The sequence below is a fragment of the Dermacentor variabilis genome, chromosome 4, assembly GCF_050947875.1.
Source record: "Dermacentor variabilis isolate Ectoservices chromosome 4, ASM5094787v1, whole genome shotgun sequence".
Lineage (NCBI taxonomy): Eukaryota > Metazoa > Arthropoda > Arachnida > Ixodida > Ixodidae > Dermacentor > Dermacentor variabilis.
In genome coordinates, this window is record NC_134571.1 from 17,650,904 (window position 1) to 17,674,420 (window position 23,517).

Below are 23,517 nucleotides of genomic sequence, written 5' to 3' on the forward strand. Positions count from 1 at the left end.
CCCATTTATAGTAAATAAGCGAAGCACAAAACCGTACAGGCCTCTTGACCCGCCGCAACTTTCTCGAGGTCCTCCACGTGGTAGTAGTCGTACCCGGAAGTTCCGAGAACCTCGAACGGCAGGTACCCGATTATGGGAGGGGCTCTATAGGTGTGGAGGAACAGTAGACGAGAACATCAGCTATCGCAACGCGAGAGGCACTGTAAGACAGCAAGCTGGAAAATGGGATAAAAATAATGGTACTATTTATGAAAAGCACAATTAACACTGGTGGAAACGGCCACGTTTGTTGCAGCAACGCAAGAATTTCTGTGCCCATAAGCTGTTGTTTCTCGGGATGCCATGCTTGCTCTAATGTGGCTTCGCGCCTCTTCGCATCTGTGAGCTAGGTAAATGGAAAGCTACGATAAATACAATGCACGTGACAAATCGTAGACGTCGCACGAAGAATGTTGACACGGTTGCCATAGCGATGAGACAAACAGATAATGATCACCAGCCATGGACCAACTATACCATGCGATAGCATAGCCACATGCGTGCGCGTACTTCCGAGTTTTGAGTCATTTATTACACATCATTTTGTTTATTGCGCTCTTTCCATCTGCCTCGTTCTTTTCCTGTGTTTGTTCGTTCTTAGGCGCAACTCTTCCTAGCGTAACTATTTCACAAGATACGCACAATCTTTGAGTCCCATAGCCAAAGACTAGCACGGGGAGCACTTACAAAATACATTTGAAAAAGTTGCAGAGGATTCCTAACCATACTCTTATGCGATGAGAACGCGAAAGCGTTTCTTTTGGCTAGGTTGTTGTTACGGAAGGGTGCTTCAAAGAGTTGTAACTGAGTTGTGTTATAAAGAATGAGGCAATGTGAGAGGCCGAATCGTGCTTATTTACATTATTTGGTGCAATCAAAGTGGTGTCTACACCACTTTACATGTCCTCATCTATTTCGTCGTCAGGGCAGTGCGCATCACAGGTCTCGGGTATACCGAAGTAGTAAGACCCCCACGGTATTGTGGGTGGTGTCATTTAACAGTCTCCGGTGTCCTCATCCTCCTGTCGTTCCGGTGACAGCGTAGTTGCGTCGGAGTACATAGAGACTACCATGGCATTGTGATCCGAGTCGGGGCTTCCCCTTGTGCTGCAGGGATTTCCCGCTCCAAGGCCGCGGCGGCAGGTAGTTGCTGCGGCGCCGAGTGTTTGCGGCCGACTGTTCACCGGCGTTAGTTCCGGTTGTCACGTGCTTTCCGGACGCGGCACTTGCGGACGTCTTCTGCAGACGCCGGCTGTGTGCATGCTTTCGCCAACCTATCCAAGAAACGCTTTCGCGTTAAAACTGACAATACAATAATACAGCGAATACAGAAATGGTACTTAAACGCAAGGAGACACAAGAACATGTGTCACAGTTTCAATAGCAAAGAAAAAGATATTAATTGTAGATGTTACGATAAGGCTCTTCAACCGATAAATGTAATTCGAAAACAGAAAAACCGAGAACACCGAAAGAACGTTCTACGCAATGGTTCGCATGTGGGAGAAACTTCAACAGCCGTCCCTGCATGCGTCGATATGTACTCGAATGGTCGCGGTTTACGATCCTGCGCTCGTGTGCGAACCTGTTAATGACCCGCGTTGAACTCGACTAACGTAGCAACGTCGGTATTCGAATATGTTGGGGTAGTTTGCTTGATTCTCAGCAGTCACTTTGCAGCATCGAAAGTGCCAAGAACAACGAAAGCGACTGCTTCGTTAAAAACTTTCGCACTGGTGTTGAACGTACGTCGCAGAGACTGCTACCACGACTTGCACCATAATATAGAACGTTCATCGCACTCGACAGTTCATGTCAAATGAGGAAAGTATGTAGCAATGTCATAGGCGTATGTACTGGGGGGGGGGGGGGGGGTCAGGAGGGTCACTTGCCCGCTTCCTTTCTCAGAACTCGGGGGGGGGGGCGAAGTAGTCCATTTGCCCTCCCTCCACTTTTTAAAGCCAGGAATACCATGCCTGGAGTCCCGACCAAGATCACTCGAGTCTGCAGAAAGCCGCTTGAAGCCATGGTAACGGGGGTCTAGCCTCATTGTTGAACGAGGAGTCTCGGACACATTTGTTCTGCCGGGCACTTGTCATCGGTGTATATATAGCACACAGGGTCTACTCGGTTCCAGCTGGTAAATTCCTCACCTCTACAAGTCTACAGTTATCTTTCAAGACATGATTTAAGCATTGATTCGGGCTTATTGGTCTGTCATACTAGGAACCTCGTCACGCAAGCGTTGTGAGAGCGAGTGCTCGCGGTCATCGAGGGAGATGCCTTTATACTTGCCTGCGCATGCGTGACATCATGCTCGTCATAGGCGTGTCTAGCGGCATGTGTGTGTGCGGGGGGGGGGGGTAGCAGGGGCGTAGCCAGGGGGGGGGGCTTATGGGGCTTAAGCCCTTCCCCCTCCCAAATCTTTTCGTGCTGTCATGCACCGTCGACCAAAACAACCCCGGGCGCCGGAAATCATTCTGTATTTTCACTAGAATGTCTTTTTCACGCTCGAAAAGACATCCCTGCGCGAACATTGCAAGCTCGGGCTGGATTTCGCGGCAACGCCGTGCACCGGAAGGCACATAACGCAAGGAGCCTCATCCGAGCACAAAGTTTCGAGGGTGTTTGGGATCGCGACACTGGAGCGATCGGATGGGAACTCGGCGCTGACGCCCGTGGTTGTACCTGGGTCGCAAGCCCCAAGGGTAGCGTTGGCCTGGCGGCCTGGGGTACAACTCGAAGCATCCGAAGGTCCCGGCAAAGCATGAGTCGACTGGTAACAACGAAACAACTTGTTTATTTTAACATCGCAAAGAGTTGGCGGTCAGGTTTGACCGAAGTAGAGAGACGGGAGAGCACTTCACTCAACTGAAGAAATCGGAGCCCTCCTTTTGGCGTCCGGGGGCAGCTGTTTTTATACTCTCGCAGTTGAGGGCAAGAAGGAACCCCTCAAAAGACGAGCACGTGAATGTACACTGTCGTAGCGCTGCGCACGATCTCGTAGCACCCTGTCGTGGCGCTGCGCACGATCTCGTAGCACCCGGTCGTGGCGCTGCGCACGATCTCGTAGCACCTGGTCGTGGCGCTGCGCACGATCTCGTAGCACCTGGTCGTGGCGCTGCGCACGATCTCGTAGCACCCTGTCGTGGCGCTGCCGGTCGGACACAATGACTGGAACGAGATCCCTGCTTTGGCATCGCCTGTTTCGGGCCCAATAACTGGAATGAGATCCCTGCTTTGGCATCGCCTGTTTCGGGCACAATGACTGGAACGAGATCCCTGCTTTGGCATCGCCTGTTTCGGGCCCAATAACTGGAATGAGATCCCTGCTTTGGCATCGCCTGTTTCGGGCACAATGACTGGAATGCGAGGAGGATCCCTAGATGGTCGCATCGCCGCAGACGCGCCTGGAAACACCTGGCGATGAGTGTTGCGGCGACGACGATCGGGCCAAAATGTCTGCCGCCCCGCCGCAGACGCGCCGGCAAAACCACGTGTCGTAGGCGAAACGCAACAGACCGCCCCGCCGGGGGAAGGAGATCCCGATGGACAGGGGACTGCATCCGCTGTCCGGAGGGATGTCGCTCGATGATGCTCATAACCGAAGTCGGGCGTCCCTTGACGTTTCTTGAGCGCAGCGCACAGAGAAGGCCTCGTTCTCTCGTTCAGGTTCGCACGGGACACTGCAAAGTGACTTCGGGAGAGTTCACATTTTTGTTCTCGTTCCCGGCAAGCGTTAGAACTACGCTGAAAACTCAACCGCTCAGTCAGCAAGCACGGCACAACCCTCACTAAGCCCTGCCAGGCTCTTTCCCCTTTTTATACCACTGCCTAGTTCCTTACAGTAGTCTAGCATCACTCAGAACGCGTCCACAAATTGAAAAATTGCACTAGAAAGCATATCATCACTTTGAAACACTAAACAAAAGCAATATGTTAAAAAAAAAAATCCTGCCTCAGGAAGAAAACATCAGTAACAAACAATTTTGAGGCTGATTCCTACGTTAGGGGCTTCGACTTAAGCCATCGGCGTTACCGTTGAGACTCCCCTTTTTGTAACGCACCTCAAAGGAATATTGTTGTAAAGCGAGGCTCCAGCGCAGGAGGCGGCCATTTTTGGGAGAGATGGTCTGCAGCCATTGGAGAGGGCAGTGATCCGTCTCAATGATAAACCTCGAGCCGGCTAGATAGCATGACAATTTCTGAACGGCCCACACGAGACACGCACACTCTTTCTCGGTGGCGCTATACGCCTGCTCACGACTGGTCAGCTTACGACTAGCATACAGGACGGGGTGTTCTACTTCTTCATTTTCCCGTTGGCACAGTACAACGCCCATGCCTCGCTCACTAGCATCGCACTGAACAATGAACTCTTTTGTATAGTCTGGCGATCGTAGCACAGGCTGGCTTGTTAGGGCACTCTTTAGGGCGCTAAAAGCTCTTTCCTTTGTCTCGTCCCAGACGACTGTTTGAGGCTCTGTTTTTCTTAGAGCATCCGTCAGGGGAGCCGCGATATCAGAGTACCTAGGGATGTACCTCTGATAGTAGCCGGCGACACCCAAGAACGACCGAATATCGGTCTTGGTGCGCGGTTGCGGAAAGTCTCGCACAGCGGCCACTTTTATTTCAGAGGGGCGGCGACGACCCTGACCAATCATGTGACCGAGGTAGACAACCTCGGCCTGTGCTAACTGGCACTTAGGAGCCTTGACTGTCAAGCCCGCTTCGCGCAGGCGGGTTAGCACTGCCCGCAAGTGTGCCATATGCTCAGACCAGGATGCGGAGAATATCGCTACGTCGTCTAGATACGGTAAAGCGAATTCTTGCTGTCCCCGCAACACTTTATCCATGAGACTTGAAAAACAGTATGGCGCGTTCTTCAAACCAAAACTCAACACTTTAGGACGGAATGTTCCCATTGGTGAAATGAACGCCGCATACCTACTAGCCTCTTCTGTAAGTGGAACCTGCCAATAACCCCTGACAAGATCTAGGGTGGAAATAAACTGAGCGCTACTAACTTTCTCAAGGCGCTCCTCGATGTTAGGGATCGGATAAATTTGATCCTTAGTGATGGAATTAAGCCTGCGGTAGTCGACGCAAGGACGAGGTTCCTTGCCCGGTACCTCAACTAAAATCAAAGGGGAGGTATAATCACTCTCACCTGCCTCAATAACACCGAGCTGTAGCATTTTCTTTACCTCAGCCTCCATAATATCGCTCTGGCGGGGTGACACCCGATACGCCTTGGATCGTACTGGCTCTGTGGAGGTAAGTTCTATATCATGAGTAAGTACAGAAGTCCTACCAGGCCTCTCAGAGAACAGACCTTGAAACTCTTGTAATAGCTGGTGTAGTTCGGTTTTCTGCTCGGGCGACAGCGGTGCTTTACTGATAAGGTCACTAATGACTTGACCGGTGTCTTCCCTGTTCGTCACTGAGCCTAGTCCCGGAAGCTCGACCGGAAGCTCTTCAGGAACGTTTACCATCATGCACACCACTGCTTCCCTTTGTCTATAAGGTTTGAGCAGATTACAGTGGTAAACTTGCTGTGCTTTCCGCTTTCCTGGCAGACTTACCACGTAGTTAACGTCCGACAGTTTCTGAACAATTCGTGCTGGGCCCTCCCACTGCACGTCTAGTTTGTTGTTTAGCGATGTGCGCAATATCATGACCTCATCGCCAACCTCAAAACGACGGGCCCTGGCTGTCCGATCATAATAAACCTTGGCCCTCTGCTGGGCCTTTGTCATTGCTTCACCTGACAACTCCTGTGCCCTTCTTAAGCGTTCGAGGAGCTTAAGCACGTACTCCACCACGACTGGGTCGTCGCCCCTACCTTCCCATGATTCTCGAAGCATGCGAAGCGGAGATCGAAGCGAGCGACCGTACACCAGTTCAGCTGGCGAAAACCCCGTAGCCGCATGCGGCGCGGTCCTTAAAGCAAACATCACCCCAGGCAGACACAGCTCCCAGTCAGTTCGATGTTCAAAACACAACGCTCTCAACACGCGCTTCATGACGGAGTGGAGCTTCTCAACGGAATTCGACTGTGGGTGGTACACTGAGCTGTGTAACAGCTTTACCCCACACCTTTCGAGAAAAGTTGTCGTCAAAGCGCTAGTAAACACTGCGCCCTGATCTGATTGAATTTCTGCAGGAAAACCAACTCGCGCAAATATGGACAGTAGTGCATTAACTATCTCAACTGAGCTGAGTTCTTTAAGCGGCACTGCTTCAGGGAACTTTGTCGCTGGGCAGATCACAGTCAAAATGTGTCTGTACCCCGTGGCTGTTACCGGCAGAGGTCCCACAGTATCAATAACGAGCCGTCTAAAAGGCTCCGTAATGATAGGTACCAATTTCAACGGCGCCCTTGATTTGTCCCCTGGTTTGCCCACCCGCTGACAAGTGTCACATGTCCTCACGAAATGGTCTGCGTCCCGAAAACACCCTGGCCAATAGTACTCTTGCAAGAGACGGTCCTTAGTTTTCTTAACTCCTAGGTGTCCGGACCACGAACCCCCGTGTGACAAGCGCAACAGATCCTGACGATAGCATTGAGGCACGACCAGCTGATCGAACTCCACTCCTCTTCGGTCTAGATACTTCCGGTACAGGACTCCACCTCTTTCCACAAAACGCGCAGTTTTCCTGGCGATACCTTCTTTGACATTGCAGCGCACGTTTTCCAGGCTGCCATCCTTTTTTTGCTCGGCTATCAAAGCCGTCCGGCTGACTTTTAGCAACCTATCAAGTCCGTCTGACGTAGGCGCGATGAGCAAATCAGTAGATAGCTCTTCTAACTTTCCCGCGTCGGGCGTTTCCTCTCCAGTATCTGGCGCCTTTAACGTTACAGACTCAAGTTTATTCAGTTCGGGCGTGCTCTGAATATCAGCTTGCTGCGCCTCTGACCCTTTTTCGTTGTTTGATAACGTCGGCCCCGCAACTACCGCCTTTGCAGCGAGCTCCCGAACCTTCGATCTGGTTAAGGCCTGAACACTAGCTTCACCAAACAAAAGCCCCTTCTCGCGCAGGAGGTGATCGGACCTGTTTGAAAATAGGTACGGGCACTGGGGTGGCAGCATAGATGACACTGCCGCCTCTGTCTCAAGTGCTCCGAAAGGTCCTTCAATAAGCACCTTTGCTACTGGCAGACACACGCTATGAGCTTCCACGGCTTGCTTGATCCACGCGCACTCGCCCGTGAACATATGGGGTTCTACATAAGACGGGTGAACTACATCCATCGTAGCTGCAGAATCGCGAAGCACTCGGCACTCTTTCCCGTTCACGAGGAGGTCTCGCATGTAAGGCTCGAGAAGCTTCATGTTCTCGTCAGTGCTGCCTATTGAAAAAAACACAACTTTTGGTGTTGTTTCCGGACACTGCGCCGAAAAGTGACCCGGCTTCTGGCACGTATAACAAACGCCCGCTCGCCTCATCTCGAACCGCTTTCTGCGTTCGGCTTCGGCTGCCGTCTCTTTACGTTTGGTCGGATTGCTTTCACTCGCATCCTCACTACGCGTGTCCCCCTTAAATCTCATGGGCGTGAACCTTGGCCTCTCAGACTTGGAGCCAAATTCACCCTTTTGACCGTCCTTAGCTCCGCGAGCTCGACGCGTCACAAACTCCTCGGCTAGCTCAGCGGCTCTAGCCACCGTACTCACGTCTGGCCTATCCAAGACCCAGTATCGCACGTTCTCCGGTAACCGACTATAAAACTGTTCTAGCCCGAAGCACTGCAGAACTTTATCGTGGTCACCAAACGCTTTCTCTTCTTTGAGCCACTCCTGCATGTTCGACATAAGCCTATACGCAAACTCTGTATATGACTCACTTTTGCCTTTCTCATTTTCCCGAAACTTCCGACGGAACGCCTCCGCAGACAGCCGGTACTTTTTTAGCAGACTCGATTTTACTTTGTCGAAATCCTCTGCCTCCTCTCTATCCAAGCGAGCGACTACGTCGGCCGCCTCGCCGGGTAACAAAGTGAGCAAGCGCTGTGGCCACGTTTCCCGAGAGAACCCCTGCTTCTCGCACGTTCGCTCAAAGTTAACCAGGAACAAACCAATGTCCTCTCCAAGCTTAAACGGCCGCATCAGGTCAGTCATATTGAACAATACTCGTTCTCCTGCACCGTGTGCCTGACTTCCATTACGAGCGCGTTCCATCTCTATCTCGAGACGCTTCATTTCCAAAGCGTGTTGACGGTCACGCTCTTCTTTTTTCTCTTGTTGCTCTCGCTCTTTCTGTTCTTTACGTTCGCGCTCTTCTTTTTCTTTTTGCTCTTTAAGTTCGCGCTCCTGTCTTTTTGCAGTCTCTCTCTCTTCAATGGTCTCAAGGCATTCCGACAGCTCGTCATCCTCAGCCTCTAACTCAAGAATAGCCTTTATCAGTTCCGGTTTTCTTAGTTTGTCTGAGACATCCAGACCCAACTCTCTTGCAAGCTCCAACAATTTCGGTTTGCGCAACGACTTCAAATCCATGGCTGCTCTGAATGCTGCTTTCTCTACTGCTTACTATTGTCTTGCCGCAACTAACCCGGCAGCAACGACAACCACAATTACCAGCTCTGTTTCTGACACTAACAAAAAGCCTGGCAAAGCTCAGTAGAAGAAAGTCCCGCACTCACCAAACCTCGCAGGCAGGAATTCCGCGCAGTCGTTCCGCTGCAGGCAACCAGTCGTCACACAGGGCTCGTTGCACTGCTCCCGGATCGTCGTTGAGCTGCTCAGCATACAGTCAACTGCATCTCTTCGCTGCTGGCCTCCGTTGTCGCGATCTCGCCGCTGGCAGACCGTTGTTTGAAGTCGTAGGCGATCTCACCGCTGGCAACCAGATGTTTGGGATCGCGACACTGGAGCGATCGGATGGGAACTCGGCGCTGACGCCCGTGGTTGTACCTGGGTCGCAAGCCCCAAGGGTAGCGTTGGCCTGGCGGCCTGGGGTACAACTCGAAGCATCCGAAGGTCCCGGCAAAGCATGAGTCGACTGGTAACAACGAAACAACTTGTTTATTTTAACATCGCAAAGAGTTGGCGGTCAGGTTTGACCGAAGTAGAGAGACGGGAGAGCACTTCACTCAACTGAAGAAATCGGAGCCCTCCTTTTGGCGTCCGGGGGCAGCTGTTTTTATACTCTCGCAGTTGAGGGCAAGAAGGAACCCCTCAAAAGACGAGCACGTGAATGTACACTGTCGTAGCGCTGCGCACGATCTCGTAGCACCCTGTCGTGGCGCTGCGCACGATCTCGTAGCACCCGGTCGTGGCGCTGCGCACGATCTCGTAGCACCTGGTCGTGGCGCTGCGCACGATCTCGTAGCACCTGGTCGTGGCGCTGCGCACGATCTCGTAGCACCCTGTCGTGGCGCTGCCGGTCGGACACAATGACTGGAACGAGATCCCTGCTTTGGCATCGCCTGTTTCGGGCCCAATAACTGGAATGAGATCCCTGCTTTGGCATCGCCTGTTTCGGGCACAATGACTGGAACGAGATCCCTGCTTTGGCATCGCCTGTTTCGGGCCCAATAACTGGAATGAGATCCCTGCTTTGGCATCGCCTGTTTCGGGCACAATGACTGGAATGCGAGGAGGATCCCTAGATGGTCGCATCGCCGCAGACGCGCCTGGAAACACCTGGCGATGAGTGTTGCGGCGACGACGATCGGGCCAAAATGTCTGCCGCCCCGCCGCAGACGCGCCGGCAAAACCACGTGTCGTAGGCGAAACGCAACAAGGGCGTTTTGATGGCAAGTGGGCTCGTCGCGGCATCTCGCGGAGGCCGCGGAATCTACGGAGCACATGGATTTCAATTTCGAAACTTTATGGGTATAAAGTTCTAATAAACTTCTGATGCGATAGGTACCTTGACATTTCCAACGTTGTGCTTTAGATTTACAATTGCGCAACTTTGTGGCTTTAATGTTGTTATAAACATTTGACGCCACAGGTGCATCAACTTTTCTGAAGTCGTACGTCGGACCATGCAACGATACAAGCCACATCAATACACTATCAGACAAGTTTACAAAGCACGCACCGAGGTCCGATGAGACGAAGCGTTGTGGTGGTTCATTTGTGCCGTAATTTCCCATGAATTGAACACCAACACTTAACCTGCGCCAAAGCGTCCATGTCAAAACACTAAAGCCAGCAAAGGTAACTACGTCCTTATTTATTGAGGCTCTTCAATTTTCTTGTTCTCGCTACCCGCGTGCTGCCAGAGCCAGCCAGAGCGCATGCGTTTTTCTCGTGTTTCCCCGACCACCGCGCGGCGCCCTTCGGTGTGCGTTCGTTTTTGTCTGGCCGAATGGATTTTCGCCTGACAGAGTCTTGGACGCTTTCTGGATAGCAGACGAGTAAAAGAAACAACGGTCGCTCGCCGCCATCACTTTGGGGACAGGACGGGTTGCAACGCGTTCGCTTGAGCGCAACCTCTCCGGAAAGTCTTGTTTCGCCAGTGTAGGATACCTAGCAGTATGCGTATGGTTCTGTGTGGACCAAGCGTCTCACGTTTTCTTCGATATTCCTTCGGTAGCCACATTAGGCGCCCCAAGTAAGCATTCGATTACGGTAAATGTGTTTTCCTTTGCGTTTTTTCATGTCGGCGCCCCTGCCCCGCAAAAGGAAGAAAAAAGAAAGACATTGTTGCGGCTCAGCGAATTGCCGCGTGGTGAAAGTTCGATTCCGTTACTACGTCTGCTTTTGCGGAAAGTAATGGGCCACGGGGCACTTCAGTTGCCGGACACCCTTATTATATTGTTGCGATAGCAATTATATGGACACTCCAGGCGCATTCCTGCCGTCACCGTCGCCCTCATTTTCCGTACAAAGTCCAAGGACGATGACATCGTGACCGCGCGCCGCATGCTGCATGTGCGAGTGAAAGCAAGGGGGGGGAGGGGGGGGAGGGGTGGCATGGGTGAGCCGATGATGGTGACTCAGTCTTAAGTGAACAAGAAAGAAAAGCGGGAGGAAGCGCGCCGCCTTCCGTCGCGAGCGATACATCGGGGGGTGTGGAGGGAGGGAGGGAGGGGGGGGGGCGTGGTCCTTAGGATTCTGTGATCTGTGAATCTGTCATTGACCACTATCTTTATTTGCCTTGCTTGACGCATTATATAGAGGGTTTTTTCTTAGATAGGTAGATTTATTGGATATTTAGCCGTAAACTTAAATATCTTGTTGCGCGGTTTTGTGTATACGTGCAGTGAACTTTGTTTCCAGTGACACTCTTTTGCCCTTTATAAAGCTCTATCTTCGCATTTGTATATTCCATTGTATCTTTGCAGTTCTAATGTACGCGGGCGAGTCAAATGAAAGTGAGCCAACCCACCCCGCGCAATAATGGTTCGGTTCATTATCTGCGAGGCGTGCGCGTAGCACACGGGCATCTCTCATTTACAAAAGTGACACGCAGGTGTGAGGATAAATGTTGTTTAATACTCTCATAAGCTGGGTTGAACATGGTTACGTGGCATAATGGACGCTGAAAAAGTTGAACAGAGGAGTGTCGAGAGGTTTTTGAAAGCTGAAATGTGTTTCCCAAAAAGAAATTTGTAGCCGTACGGCTGCCTTGTACGTTGAACATTGCATTTCATTGGCCACTGTGAATCATTAAAGCAAATGGTTCAAAAAAGGACGTGAAAGTTGCAAAGACGATCCAAGACCGGGCCAAAGCCACCATGCAATCTCATCAACCTTTGCAGTCACCTCCACACAATTGCAAATGTTGATGAGCTGATTAGACAAGAACGGAGGATATGCATCGATGAACTGGCAGAGCGTGCAAACATCAGGCACATTTTGGTTCGCGCCATAATTCATGAACATCTCGGTTGTCGGCTCTTGTGCGCGCAATAGATGGCCAAGATGTTTAACCACCACCAGAAGACGGAGAGGTTCGGCGCTGCCTTGACTCATCTGATCCGGTATCACAATCAGGGTGACGACGTCTTGTCTGCAGTTGTCACCGGGGATGAATCATGGTGACACTATTACGAGCTTGATACACGACGACAATGCTTACAGTGGAAACATTCAAATTCACCACCCCCAAAGAAAGCAAAGGCCCTCATTTCCACCGGGAAGATGTTGTTACCTTTCTTTTTTTCTATCGTCAGGGGTCATTACTGATCGAATTTGCTAAACCTTGAGAGACTATCAATCGTTCCCGGTATTGTGAAACGCCGTATCGGCTGCGTGTCTCAATAAAGAGCAAACGACGTGAAAAATTGACGAATGGGGTCATCTTGCTCAACGACAATGCCCGTCCCCACGTCGTTGATGTGGTTAGCACAACACTGGCAAAGTTCAAGTGGGAAACGCTGCAACATCCGCCATCCAGCCCGGACCTGTCGCCATGCGACTTACAGATTTTTGGGCAATTGAAAAAACAAAAGAGAACAGCTCAAGGGAACCAAACTCGTGTCGGACGGTGACGTGAAAGAATCAGTTACAGACTTTTTGAATCAGCAACCCAAGGATCTATATGAGACGGGAATCATGCGACTCGTTAGTCAACAGGACAAATGTCTAAATGCTCATGGAGACTACTTCTAAATAAAGTACCCCGTTTGTCATATATTCGCATCGGCTCACTTTCATTTGACTCACCCTCGTACATTTTGCAGAACTCGTGTTTTTTATATGTGCTCTCTGTTGCGACTATTATTTCGGTGCAATTGCCCACAGTACACGACCGGTGACAGCTGCTCCTGCGCAATACATTGGAACAAAGGACAGCGTAATTGAGATTTTTTCCTGGCCATTGCACATGTACAAAAATGTAAACAAGGTTCTTGAATGACAAAGTTTCATTAAAATAATTGTCCTCAACTTGTTCATTTCACGGCCTTCCCATTTTTCATATCAGTGGCATGCACTGCTTTGTTGGTTTCGAACTGATGTAGTTCTAAAGTCCGTGTGATATTTTTTTTATTTATTCAAAATACCTTACAGGCCCGAAGAATGGGCATTGGTTAAGGGAAAAAAATTTACACAGTATAAAGAGCAAACAACTATACAAAATTATACATTTATACAATTCATTGTTAATAATAATACAATGAAGAGTCAAGTTTACACAAACTCTAAAATTTTAAGAAAAGAGAAAGAAAGCATACATGAAGGAACGCTGACAAGAATTTTTTTTAAGTAAGAAAGGAATGTTTATGTCATGACGGAATTTTTCTTTGTTAGCTTCAGCTACCAGGACATCGGGAAGGTCGTTCCACAAGCGGGTGACACAAAGAAGCGCAGATGAGTTAACAGCGTCTGTTTTGCCATAGATGCGCGTGAAAGAAAGATGATTATGCAATCTTTGTGAGGTTATTGAAAAAGCTTGCAATGGTTATCGGTGATGGCTTCGGTCCGTGAACGTACTTGTGAAACAGCAATATAAGTGCTACATCACGACGAGTGTTCAAAGGAGGCATTGACAGATTGTTTTTAATTTGCGTTCTACTTTCGTTCCAGTTGTAATTTTGTGAAATGAATCGAGCGGCTCTATTCTGAACTGATTCTAGCATAGTGGTTAAATAAATGTAATGAGGGGACCATATTGAAGAAGCAAATTCAAGTTTAGGGCGAACAAATGTAACATAGGCTAATTTGCGGACATTTGTCGGCGTCTTACGGAGGTTCCGGCGTAAATATCCCAAGGATCGGAATGCACTTCCGCAGATGTTGATATGTGTAGTCCAGGAAAGGTTTGTTGTTAGGGTTACGCCTATAGGTATTTGAAAGAAGTAACTACAGGCAGAGGATTGTTATTGATATAGTATGAGAAGTCGGAAAGGAAATGTTTGCGAGTGAAAGACATTACTTTATATTTACCTGGATTAAGCGACATTAACCAGGTGCTACACCAACTGCTAATAAGGTCAAGATCATTTTGAATTTTTACGTGGTCATCAGTACTAGCAATTTCTCGGTAAATTATACAATCGTCAGCAAAGATCCGCACATGAGATGAAGTGTTATTCGGTAAGTCGTTAATATATATCAGGAAAAGTAGTGGACCGAGGACAGTGCCCTGTGGCACACCAGAGGAAACGTAAGAGAGTGGGGAGAAAATATTGTTAACCACTTGAACTGCTGCCGATTGGTAAGAAAGTTCCGAATCAAAGATAGCGTTAGTGAATCTAAGGACAACGAAGACAGTTTAGAAATTATTCGGTAGTGAGCTACGCGATCAAAGTCTTTCGAAAAATCTAAAAACATGCAGTCAGTTTGCAGGTTTCTGTCCAGATTAAAATGTAATTCAGTCGTGAACTCAAATGGTTGCGTGTCGCACGATAAACCCTTCCTAAATCCATGTTGGTTATTATTCATGTTACTTATGAAATGGAGAAAAACATGGAAGCATTGATTTCGGTTATTTCGGGCCAATTTTTTGTACATAAGAGCGTATTCTGTTATGCAAAGATACGTATTTTACTTGTCTTGACAGTGCGTAGCGTTCAAAAATTTGTTTGCAGCATCATTGGAATTGGCAATGCAGATATTATTCATGTATTTGATCCCTCGATAGGCCGAGCTATACATATATATATATATATATATATATATATATATATATATATATATATATATATATATATTAGCAATCAGCTATTTTTTTAGTGACTTGAATGAAGAATTGGCAATATTTTAGCGACTTATAAGTTAGAATGGTTACTTGGAAAATGGCCTTCTAGAACGCGCATTAATATTCTAAAGCTACATTTAAGTGGCCGAAACTCGCTGTACGATGCATAGGCTCCGTGACCCCGGTGAACCAACTGTTGCCTTCGCATTGGTAGCCTTCGTATTGTGATTGTGTTTCACAGCACAGTGGTAATCATAGCCTTCACATTGTGCTCACAAAATCAAAGTTGCTTTATTATTTGCAAAATCTATCTGCATGCGTTTAAGCGCTGCGGGTTCAGTGGTGTCACCAAATCCATTCAATTGGTAGACGTGCGCAAGCGTATCAGATAGCTAATTTACCAAAACCAAATGGAATAAGTTTTGTATTCAGATTTAGAACACAGTAGGTGAATAGGACACACTGACTGCGTAAAAAAGGCGTACATATCGGAACGGCTGAACTCGTTCGCGTTTAACTGAACGAACCACTTCCGTTTCTCGCAGCTTTTGTACCAATCAGTACTTTACGGCGGTTTTCAAGTAGATCAAAGGCAAAAATGCGGTATTTGACCTGCGCGAAGCTTGGGCAATTGTCATCGCCCTGTTAACAACACGCAGCAAAGCGCATTCCACAGAGCCTAGTTCTGCTACCGCGAACGTCGAGAAGCACAAAAAACTTAGGATTAGCGTGTACACTATAGTGCATTTTCATGCTACGAAAACTACGGTGATTGTGTTCTTTTGAATCGTGCTGTATTTTTAGATTTCTAATCTGAAGGCAATGAAACATTTAAGCTGTCATAATGCGTTACCTAAATATTAGAGGTAGGCGATCGAATATTGACTTTTTCGTATACGAATAGTAAGTATCGAATATCAAATCAAATAGGCAAACGCAGACGCACATATTTACAGCAGTAGTATTTATTTCGTTATAATTAAGAACACGCTTGTAATCAATAGGCAGTCAACTATCACGGGCAATTAGGATAGTTCTGCACACAAGATCACTACATCCGTCATGAAAAGAACTGCAGGAATAGCCGCTTGACACCTTTAGAGCGTCGTGGCATACAAGCTTTTCAAGAATTACAGGCTGCTGTATGAACAACTTTCCAAAAACGCAAAAAGTTGTTGAGAAAATATAACAAGTTATGGAAAAGAAAAAGAAACAGCTAATTAGGTATTTGTGTGCCCTAGACACAATAAAGGGCCTGTTACAATGAAAACATCACTGGTTGTAACGCAAAGGATAAAACTGCTGCATGTCTAGACAGCAAAAGGATTAAATGGCAGGCCAGAAGTAAAAATAGCTGGTTGAGATGTATCGGACAAAAAGAAGGGGAACTGAGAGGCCTGGTTTTGTAAAGGCAATGTTTTTGTAAGAACGCCCGCACATATTTGTGGACGAGAATCATACAAAATCAACAGATATTGAAGAAAAGAAAAAGAAGGCATAAAGGAAATAGGCTGTAGTTTTTAATTGAACTGCAGACATGAGAAACTAAAGGGAAATGGCGGAAGAAAAGAACTTGCTGACGGTGACAGCCGAATCCACAGCCTCCGCGTTACGCTCGCGTTGCACTGCCACTTGTGCTACGCAGACGGCAGCTCCCACGTCCACGATTTCTCGGGTATTGATGCATGCGCACAAGATCTGGATGGTTAACGAGCGCCATACTTCCACCGCGAAACCGAAAACAAAGCTTGCATTACCGATTTTCTTTTGTTTCCTTATTGCTACAAAGCTCCGCCGCTGTTTTACTGCTGATAATTATACTTTGCGACACTTTGTTCAGTAGGCGGTGAACAGTAACCCGATTTTAAAAGCCGGTCGTTGCGAAATATTTGGTTAGTTTCTATATTCGAAAATACCAAATAGTTCATCTTCGAATGCGAATAAAATATTACGCAGCAACTATTCATATTCGAAACTTAGAATATTCGCCCACCCTATAGAAAATACATTAGTAAATCTACAGCTCTCTGTAACCTGTTGGTAAATTCACTCTTTTCCTTCAGCTGCACGGACGTTAGACCAACATGAAACGTCTAGGTAAATGATTTACTTCACATTAGCTTATATTAGGGCGTTTCAAAACACCTACGTCCTTAAAATCCACTTCACAGTTATAGCGAGTTACAGCGAGAATTTCTACTGACTTTCTTGTCTCACTTAAGTGACAAGCTTCAGAAAACATTGGTAACACTTGACTATAATGATTCATAATGTGCGATTGAAACCTGGGGCTGTCAGTGACAAAAATAACGCTCACTAACGCATTTTTCTGTCTTTTTTATTGCAATGGCAATCGGTTAATCTGCAATCTATTTACAGTACGTGCCACCTGGGCCCGCTCTGAAATTACTCCGCCCAGTTGTTGAAATGAAAATGAAAGAAAGAGATGTAGTCACCCTGCAATGGTGACGGCTACTCTTTTTCGCATGGTAAGAACAATATATATAGTAAAAAATGAAAATAAACCACGTCATAGGGCAAGAAATCCACAGTACACACTCCTGTGCACCCACTAACATATATATATGCAAAAGGCAAAGGAAAGTCACACCACAATGAGTTTGTAAACAAAATCATAAACACTGACAAGCGCCCGTGATGTAGACAGTGATGAGCATATAAACAGATGAGAATACACATAATACAAAAGCGTATAATACGTAATATACAAGCGCCAGTAATTACGAATACTAGAAGCGAGTTGCAGTTGCATTGTGGTGTATATTCAGTGCGATATCTAGTACTTGTTAAGGATGCCTGTGTCTTCGTAAAAAGGTTCGAGTGAGGCCAAAACTTTTCGCTGTGCTATTTCCGATTTCCATGGGGCCAGCAATTTTGCGAGTGTGAAAGGTCGGCGAGGGTCAGCAGAGTGTAGCGCTTGTTCTAGCTGCCGGCTTTGCGTCGCGTATATAGGGCATTCGAGGAGGAGATAGCGAACGTCCTCATCGTCGTTGCCACCGGAGCAAGCCGGGGAATGGATGGATGGAAACAACTTTATAGGAAATTCGGCAAAGTGATACGACCCGGGCTCAGGTCGTCCATGAGGGGACTTCGAGTAGGTGAATTAGTGTCTTGGTACTTTTCAAGATGTCTACATCCAACGGTTACTTGAGTTGAGGGTCCACTTCGTAAAGAATCGATTCCTTAGTATATTTATTTAACCAGGTTGCCATGCACACGTCTTTCGTTAGTACCCTTAATATCCGTTGCGTGTCCATTGGTAATAAAGGGACGAGTTGAACTTCTGCACCTCTATGGGCCGATTTTCCCAACGAGTCCACTAATTTGTTGCCTGCTATACCACCATATCCCGGGACCCACTGTAACATCACTTCATGTTTTAAGGGGAAAGCCTTAAGTGGCTCGTTGTAATGGCTCATACCGAGAAAAAAGCGGCGTCTAGTCGAGTGCTTCAAAAACATCATCATCAAGTTAAGTGGTCCAAAAAGTTGAAGAGTGGTACAACTGTCATCATCAGCAATGACTCATACCTCAATAGAGGTAACACGGCTGTATACAGGCCTAAAAATATTCGTTAGAAAGCGCGCAAATATATTCGCAATAAAACTAGACTATTATAAATGACATATGCTATGGAGAAACAATGTAAAATGAAGAGGTGATGTACCAAAATATGTCGCTACAAGTAGCACTACTGCCTCACCAAGGCCCTTAAGCACAAGGATCAGGAGGCATGTGCCATACAGGTCGCTGCTATCGCAGCATCAGCCTCTCGTGAGAGGATGGGGTACGAATATCGTGGCTTATAACGCGCAATAAATCGAAACCTTGTCAAAAATTTAATACAGATTTATGATCAAAAATTGGTTCAGCTCAAAGAAACAATACCGGTGGCATAGGTACACTAGAGGAAAGTGCTTTCTTCGTTCAGCATCTGCTTCCCGACGCTCCAATAAGACGTGGAGAACGGTCAACTTCTCACCACACCTGCCACAGAGGTTCACTACGGGTGAACAAGTAAGAATGGGTACCGTATGCGGGTCCTGTTCTCAGTCGATAGAAAATGACATCTGTTTGTCGAGTTTTTGTTGCCGAAGGTCAATTTTGCACGTTCGGCTTAATTCACTGAAGTTTATTAGAGGTTTCACGGACCCAGATGGATTGCCAAAAGCTTCTGAGTGTTCTGCGCAAGAAAGACTTTAAGACTGTGGGCGGGATAGCTATGGTATCTTTACAGGCTCTCGTTGTTATGAATACAGCAAGTTCGTCTGCAAGCATAATGCCCACTATGCCTCTGTGGCCTGGCATCCAGCATACCACTATATGTTTGTTAGATGCATACATAGTGCACATACGTGAATAGAGGTCATTGACTACTGTATTCTTATGTTTTCGTAAAGACACTAAAGCTCTTACGACGCTCAGAGAGTCTGCAAATATGGCAGCTTTTTGTAATTTTTATGCCTTTATGTGTTTTACAGCCCCGAGAGTAATCGATAAGCTTCTGCAGTAAAGATGCTCGTTTGTGCGTGCAGAATATTGCATTCCGAGAAGGATGGCCCAACTTCCGCGTAGGATACCCCATTGGGTGACTTTGATACGTCGGTATAAAATTCTGGGCAGGAGTATTTCGACTGGAGTTCCAGGAACTTCATACGAAAGTACATCTCTGGAGCATGCTTTGTAACTTCGACAAAGTACGTGTCGCATTCTATCAGTTGTGACAGCCACGGTGGCCACAGCTGGAGCCATCAGTGGATGCACAAGTAGTGGGACATTCATTTCCTCGCTCAGCTTCCTCACGTGTAGTGAGAAAGCTTTTCGAATTGAAGGCCGGTTTTCGAATAGTATGGTAGACGTAAAATCATTAACTGTTTTAAAACAAGGGTGTTCAGGATTTTATTGTACTTTGAGGAAGTATGCGAAGTTTATATATATATTCTTTGCAGCTGGAATCATCACTCATAAGATTCTACGTATAAACTCTGTACAGGACTTGTTCGGAAGGCGCCTGTTGCCAGGCGAATACCTAAATGGTGAACGGTATCCAAAATCTTTAATGCACTTGGAGTGACAGTCTGATACACACCGCAGAATCATAGTCCAGACGTGACCGTATTAGGCCCCTGCACACTTTCATTAAGCAGCCCCTGCACTGCCACATACCGTATGCGCTAGAATTTTAAGAATGTTCATTGTTTTCAAACATTTCACTTTGAGATACTTTATATGTGGAACGAATATTGAATGGGCACGGGATAGCGGCAACCATGCAGCCACCGCTAAACCCTTTTTGCTTCTTCATGCAGTTCATCGTGCTCCTTGGAGTATGGCTGTATCCCTCGACCTGCGCATGTGCGGTTTCACCAGTGCTCATCTATAATGACTCACCGACACCGTTGCCAGTCCTGCTATCTGACGCAAGTCAAGATCTTTGGTGACAGCAAGTAATCCAGGGCGCCATCTTCATACCTTTGCACACGGATTCACAGCCGCCAGGAGCGACATCTCCCTTCTGGCTCTACTTAAGCAGCTGCCTTCGTCCGGCCACTTTCAGTGGGCACGGGATAGCGGCAACCATGCAGTCGCCGCTAAACCCTTTTTGCTTCTTCATGCAGGTCTGTGAAGCTCCGTCTCTTTACTCTAAACGTACGAGTAACGTCTGTCTGCTGCTTTTCCCATGCCCAAGTGTATTTTTTGCCTCACTGTGTGAATGTGCGTTTGTTGCAAGGCTACTCATCCTATCTGGTGACGTTGAACTTAATCCGGTACCCGCAACTGACGCGCAGTACAAAGAACTTCTTGTAGCCATTTCTGCCCTTTCAGCAAAAATAGATTCACGACACACAGAGGTAATGAGTGGTCTCGCCGAATTAAAGGAAAAGCAAGCTCAATTAACTAATCAAGTGTCCGATTTAACCACTAGATTAACGACAGTTGAATCGCTTGTTGAATCACTTGAGCTTAACCCATCGTCAGCTGACATACTTCTCACGCCGTTAAAACTGAAGATGCCTCCCTCCTGACACGTCTCGATGATCTAGAAGATCGCTCCCGCCGGGATAACTTAATATTTTATGGTATTTCTGACACTCCGTCAGAAACATGGGCGCAGTCCGAAAAATTGGTGTGTGAATTTTTATCTCATCATCTTAAGTTTGAGGTCCCCGAGAATATGGTATGTAGAGCCCACCGACTTGGCTCGTATACTGCTAATAAGACTCGCCCGATTATAATGAAATTTTCTTGCTCAAAACTAAAGGATAAAATTCTGGCACTAAAATCTAATCTGAAATCCACCGGGGTATCTGTGGGCGAAGATTTCTGCCGAGCAACGCGCCAGTCTAGGAAAAAGCTGCTTGATTTTGCTAAGGCATCAGGACAGGCACACTCAATACGGCTAAATAAGTTATTTTTGAACAAGAAGTGCTACGTTTACTGTTCTACCACTGACAATGTAGGCGAAGTCAACATGCCACGTGCAGCACGCTCTTCTGTTCGGTTGCGTCAAGCTATCGAAGGAAATGGTTCGACATAGCTAGCACATGCGCAATCTAATAACACCATATCTGTTTTTTTCACTAACGTGTGAAGTCTACTAAATAAACGTGCTGCGGTGTCCTCACTGATTGATTCATGCGCTGCTGACATAGTATGTCTCACTGAAACATGGCTCTCTGCATGGATAAAGAATAGCGAAATTTTTGATTGTCAAAACTGTATTCGTGTTATCGCTGCGATCGTGGTGTGCGATCAGGTGGAGGTGTCTTGATTGCAGTTACTGAAACGCTCACTTCAAGCTCAGTTTCCATAAAAACACCACTTGAACTTGTTTGCGTGCGCGTTGTACTCGACAACAGAGATGTTATATTTTGCACATGCTATCGCCCTCCTACTGCTTCGACATCATTTTACGATGACCTTCACGACGCATTGAATAAATTAGTCGTCAGATACCCTAACGCTCCCCCTTTTCTTCTTGGTGACTTCAACTTTCCCGATATCATTTGGCGTAACGACACGGCAACGTCCCAGTCTTCTCAGAGTACCCAGTTTATAAACACTTGTTTGGATTTCCACTTCACCCAGCTTGTACTGAAACCAACGCGCGTGTCTGGCTCTTCATCTAACATACTAGATCTGATTCTCACTACGAACCCTGACACAGTTTCCCCAATTATTTACATAAAAGGCTTAAGTGATCACCTTGCACTCACTTTTCATATCAACACACGGGCTCCTGTTAAGAAAACTACGAAGGTGATCCGCGATTACAGCAAAGCCGACTTGGCTTCCATTACCGCTGAAATGGAAAATTTCGCAGCTTCTTACATCGCTAATTGCGATCAGCGCTGTGTTGAAGAGAACTGGTGCATTTTCAAAAATAAATTGTTGTCATTAATCGAACGTTTCGTGCCGCAAAGAACAGTCGCTTGCAAGCCACGGTCCCCTTGGTTCAACCCCTTTTTGAAGCGACTACGTAACAAAAAAAGCGGTTGTTTCGTCGCGCAAAAGCTTCATGCAGTGACGTTGCTTGGTCCGCTTACTACCTCACTGAAAGTGACTACAACACAGCCGCCGCTAGTGCGAAAAAGCATTTTTATTCTGTTACCCTTCCGTCCATCTTGCAAACTAATCCTCGTAAATTCTGGACCATAGTTAACGGTACTCCAAGCAAAATAATCCAATTAACATACCCAAATGATCAACCTGTTGCTCCTGAAGAATGCTGTAATGTATTTAATGATGTGTTCTCTTCACATGTTACCACAATGCCACGTGGATTACCGCTTGTATCCAATTCTGGTTTTTCGCCCATGGATCCAATCTCTATTGACTGGGTTGGTGTTAGCTGCCTAATTAACAATCAAAAAACGTCCTCCTCTGCCGGCCCAGACTGTCTGAACTCAAAAATTTTGAAGTGTACTAATGTATTTTCTCCTGTTATTTTGTCGCACATTTTCACTCAGTCATTACAGCAGTCTGTTCTTCCACACGACTGGTGCGTGGGAAAGGTGATTCCAGTTCATAAATCAGGTAACACACACTTACCCAGCAATTACAGGCCTATCTCACTAACAAGCATTTCATGTAAAATTCTTGAGCATATAATATATTCACATTTGGCTGAGTTTTTAGAATCAAACTCCTTTTTCAACCCCTGTCAACATGGTTTCCGTAAGTTCTTTTCCTGTGAAACACAGCTCTTAACATTTACTAACGATCTCTTTGCAATTTCTGATCTAGGTACCGACATTGACTGCGTATTTCTTGATTTTGCCAAAGCCTTTGACTCTGTGACCCATGATTTACTTCTGCTTAAGCTGTCTCAACTTAACTTGGACGCAAATGTACTCGAGTGGATAAAAAACTTTCTTTCTAACAGGACGCAGTTTGTAAACACTAATAACTGTAATTCTCGGTTTTCTAACGTACCAGCAGGTGTTCCTCAAGGGTCAGTCCTGGGTCCACTTCTCTTTCTAATCTATATTAACGATTTTCCGAACTGCGTTCTTACCTCTTCCATAAGGCTTTTCGCGGATGACTGTGTTCTTTACCGTAAAATTACTAATCCTTCAGATTCCCAAGAGCTGCAGGACGACCTTAACCGCGTAATTGAGTGGTGTTCTAATTGGTGCATGCAACTAAATTCAAATAAATGCAAGGCCATGCGTATATCTCGTAACACTGCCACACACACCTACTTTATTAACGGTGCACCTGTGACGTCAGTTAGCTCTTACAAGTATCTCGGCCTTCACATATCAAATAACCTTTCTTGGGACTGGCATATTGAGTATGTTACTAAAAACGCTAATAGCATGCTTGGTTACTTACGCCGTAATTTTAAGCTCTGCCCCT

General features: G+C 46.9%; 1 protein-coding gene across 1 annotated transcript in view; it reads right to left on the reverse strand.

The window, feature by feature from the left end:
- The window catches only part of Clk (circadian locomoter output cycles kaput protein Clock), a 72,193-nt gene that overhangs the window by 12,821 nt on the left and 35,855 nt on the right, over positions 1 to 23,517 (reverse strand). The window contains exon 8 of the mRNA XM_075687260.1: positions 38 to 144. Within this exon, the coding sequence (XP_075543375.1) occupies positions 38 to 144 (107 nt within the window). The remainder of the gene's footprint in view (positions 1 to 37; positions 145 to 23,517) is intronic.